At 42.3% G+C, this 3,357-nt stretch overlaps 1 protein-coding gene across 1 annotated transcript in view; it reads left to right on the forward strand.

Moving 5' to 3' along the window:
• CDAN1 (codanin 1) overlaps positions 1 to 3,357 on the forward strand; it is a gene marked incomplete at its 5' end in the record, with an annotated part of 32,593 nt that overhangs the window by 968 nt on the left and 28,268 nt on the right. The window contains 2 exons of the mRNA XM_010143403.1: positions 1,376 to 1,600; positions 3,261 to 3,355. Coding sequence (XP_010141705.1) covers positions 1,376 to 1,600; positions 3,261 to 3,355 — 320 coding nt within the window. The remainder of the gene's footprint in view (positions 1 to 1,375; positions 1,601 to 3,260; positions 3,356 to 3,357) is intronic.

Here is a 3,357-nt window from a genome sequence, read left to right on the forward strand (position 1 = left end):
GTGTAGGGAGCTTGCTTCAACAGATAGTCAGGTTTCCACTCTGTCAGCTTATCCAAGACACCTCTTCAGCATCTCACTTGTGATGCTGCCTACAGCTTACTGGTGCCTGGACCAGCTGATGGGAAGCTGAGCGCACTTTTGTCCTTGCATGTTCTAGCAAGTCAGCATTATCTTGCCTCTTCATATTTAACACAACAGCAATCGCTAATGAAGAGCCGTCTTGGAAAGCTCTTCAGCTTTCTGATGCTAGCAGAGTGACATTCTGTGGCTTCTGGTAGCAGATGTTAGCGTGCAGCTCCATTTGTGCTTTGTGATCATGGACAAAATAGCTAGCTGATGCCTGTATTCTCTTTGGTCTGCAGCAAGCCCTGGTCTCCCTGGTGACTTTGGCTTAGCTTCTGGGCAGTTGTTTGTGTTGTGGTTGCCTCAGTCCTTTTCTCTTTGAAATTTTACTCTTTAAAATCCTCATTAGCCAATTACAGGCTTTCATGCCAGCCTGTTTGCTCTATATACCAGGCACCAGTCTCTGAAAGTGGGACTTTCTAGCTGGACATGCAAAATTGCAGCAGAATATTGGTAAGTCTGAGGGTCTGTACAGCAGATCCAGGGTCTAGATGATGCTCTAGCCAAGGGAGATAAGGTGTGTTTTCAGCACAGACAGTAAGTCTCTCTTGCTCAATTGCGCTGTGTCCAACTAGGAAAAAGTGAAGAAAGAGGTCACGGAGTGCTCAGAAGCCAACACTACAGAGATTTTGAGAACACTGTAGCAATTAATATATAGCAACCAGCATTTCTTCGAGAAGTGTAATGCTTTGTGTTCCTGTGTCTCATTTCCAGTATGTCTCTCACTGTATTACAGAGCCTCTTCCTGAAAAAATCTAGGTAGTTTATGCAGCAAGGATGGGTTTTCCTACACTTAAGGAGCCTATCAGAGCCTGGGCTCTTACTGATAGACAATGGCAGCTTGAGTGTTTGGGTTTGTGTTTTGTTTTGTTTTTTCTTGTCATGTTCAAAGCTGCTGGTAAATTAGTTTCTTACCGAAATGAGGCATATCCTGCCCTTTCAAATTAGAACTCTTTGGAAGAATTGTGTGGCACTGTGTTATCTGTTCTGTGGCTTAATGATTGCTAATTAATTTTGCAGCAAGGGTCAGCAGGTTGTTTTTAACAGTCTGTAGCTCCTTGACTTTATTTAATGACCAGAATAAGGAGAACAACTATGCATACAGTTTAGAAATTCAGTATCCTGACTCCATATCTATTTTATTTTAGCATTAGGTTCTTCTGAAAAAGTTGCCTGCATATTTGTTGTGAGGCCTGTTTGGTTTTGTTGTTGTTTAGCTTGATTTCAGTGGAATCACTTCTCACTTTTTCAGCAAAAGCAAGCCATCAAGGCGAATCAACCCAACTCCTGTAAGTGCTGAGCGCTCCCTCTCAAAACCAAAGATGTGCTTCACTTCTACACCTGTCAGCCAGTCTCCAGCTGCTCGGTTTTCATCTGGGTCAAACCCTGAGGCCTTTACTGCTGACCAGGAAGGAAATGTTACACCTGTGAAAGGCAACAGCCTTCAAGAGGAGAGGGAGATGCTGAAGAAAGAAAGGTACGGCCTAAGCAGGGTAGTCATAGGCTTGTATTGATTCTTAATTCTCTTGTCTTAAGGTAGTACGAATACCAGAGTGGAAGTGACCAGAGTATCCAAAACAGGTATTGATGACCTTAAACTATAATTTGTCTAAAACCAAGTTTGGCTTCAGTATCAGACAAGGATATTAATGCAGCTAGCTTGTGTTTTTCATTTTATAGGTGTGCTGACTCTGGAACAATGACCATCACTTTATCTTGAGAAGTTTAGTTGCTCCTTACTGCTTGTATAAGATTGCCTCTTCATGTGCTTGCATGCCTTGCTATCTCCTCTGCACGTTTCTTTGGACTGCACAGGTGAAGCAAGTGGGTTTGAGCTGGTGTCATTAGTTTGTGTTTGATGATCGTGCCTGTGATGGAGGGCACTGTCTGGTTTGGAGAAAATGAGTTAAGATGCAAATGTGGGGAGAGTGTTAATGATTTTTGCAAGGTAGGCAGACTAATGTACAGTTAGAGAAAATGGCACTGAGTAGTGTGAGATTCTGTTTTAAAAGTTACTACTGCAGTTACTTGTTTAAAATTATGTGTGCTGGCAGATGAGGCAAATTCTAGCTTCTAATGTTGTCTCTGATGTTTAGTTACAATGTGACTTTCATACTCTGTGAACTTATATCGCCTAGTCTGTGAGGATGCTTTAGGGGAAAAAAAAAACAAAGCACAGAGGAGAAACTACTGTTTATAATTGCCAATGGAACTGTTGCTGTTCTTTGTAGATTTTGTTCCTGGGGGATCTCCTCAGGACATATGGGTGGAATTCTTTTCCTGCTAAGCCTTGCAGTTCGCTTCGATGGGACCAGAACTGGCTGAAACAGACCCAGTAGAGTCTCATGACCTGTCACAGAACTGCTCAGGATTCAAACCTACCTCTCTGCACTTCATTGAAGCACCTTTTGTAATCTGAATTCTACCTGAAATGTCCCACTAATCTGTGTAAACTAAAGGCAGTGAAATAGCAGTCTGTGGGCTGGCTCTTGCCCATGAGATGATCTCATCTGACCTATTGTGCTTGAGGGCTGGGAGCTGCTGTTAGTCCTCAGTAGTGGTGAACTAGGGTGCAAAACTAATGCAGCAGGTGACTCTGAGCAAGGGTGAAAGGTGAAATTCATGCTGAGGTAGATGACAACCTGAGGCAGAAGTAAAGCAGAGTCGAACTACGTTATTGGAGTCTTACCTCAGTGGGTTTACAAAGTGCTTAATAAATAATTTTCTTCAGTCCTCTCAGTCAGGTGCTTATGTTCATTGCAAGGGAGGTGTTATTAAAGAACATTTCTACTCCCATTTTGCAACTAATTTGTTCTAATTTGTAAATACCCGTTTAGGTGAGAAGCAGTAATGTCAGTTATTTAGATAATATGGTCAAGGTGCCACACTATTTTAGGAGAGTTGGAATTTGAACGTAATTCTTTTGAGTCTTTTGATTGTTAGCCCCAAGATCCTTTCTCATTACGAGAAAAATTAAATTTCCATTATGCTAAAAACAGATTTAGGCAGTGTAAATGACATGGGTAGTAACTGGAGGAATTCCTTCATGCTGGAATGCAAGCAAAAAAACCTCTTCTGGCCACAGGAATGCTGTGTGTCATTGTCAGTCACGTTATGTTGCTGCTTTTGAATTTCAGATGCAAATTGCTGCACCAAGTGTCTACTCCTGCAGGGATGTCTCTTGATCCTGGTACTCCCACTAAGCTTAGCTACACTCGCAGTGCCGGCCTTCCT

Source organism: Buceros rhinoceros, unplaced genomic scaffold (genome assembly GCF_000710305.1).
Source record: "Buceros rhinoceros silvestris isolate BGI_N320 unplaced genomic scaffold, ASM71030v1 scaffold16569, whole genome shotgun sequence".
Taxonomy (NCBI): domain Eukaryota; kingdom Metazoa; phylum Chordata; class Aves; order Bucerotiformes; family Bucerotidae; genus Buceros; species Buceros rhinoceros.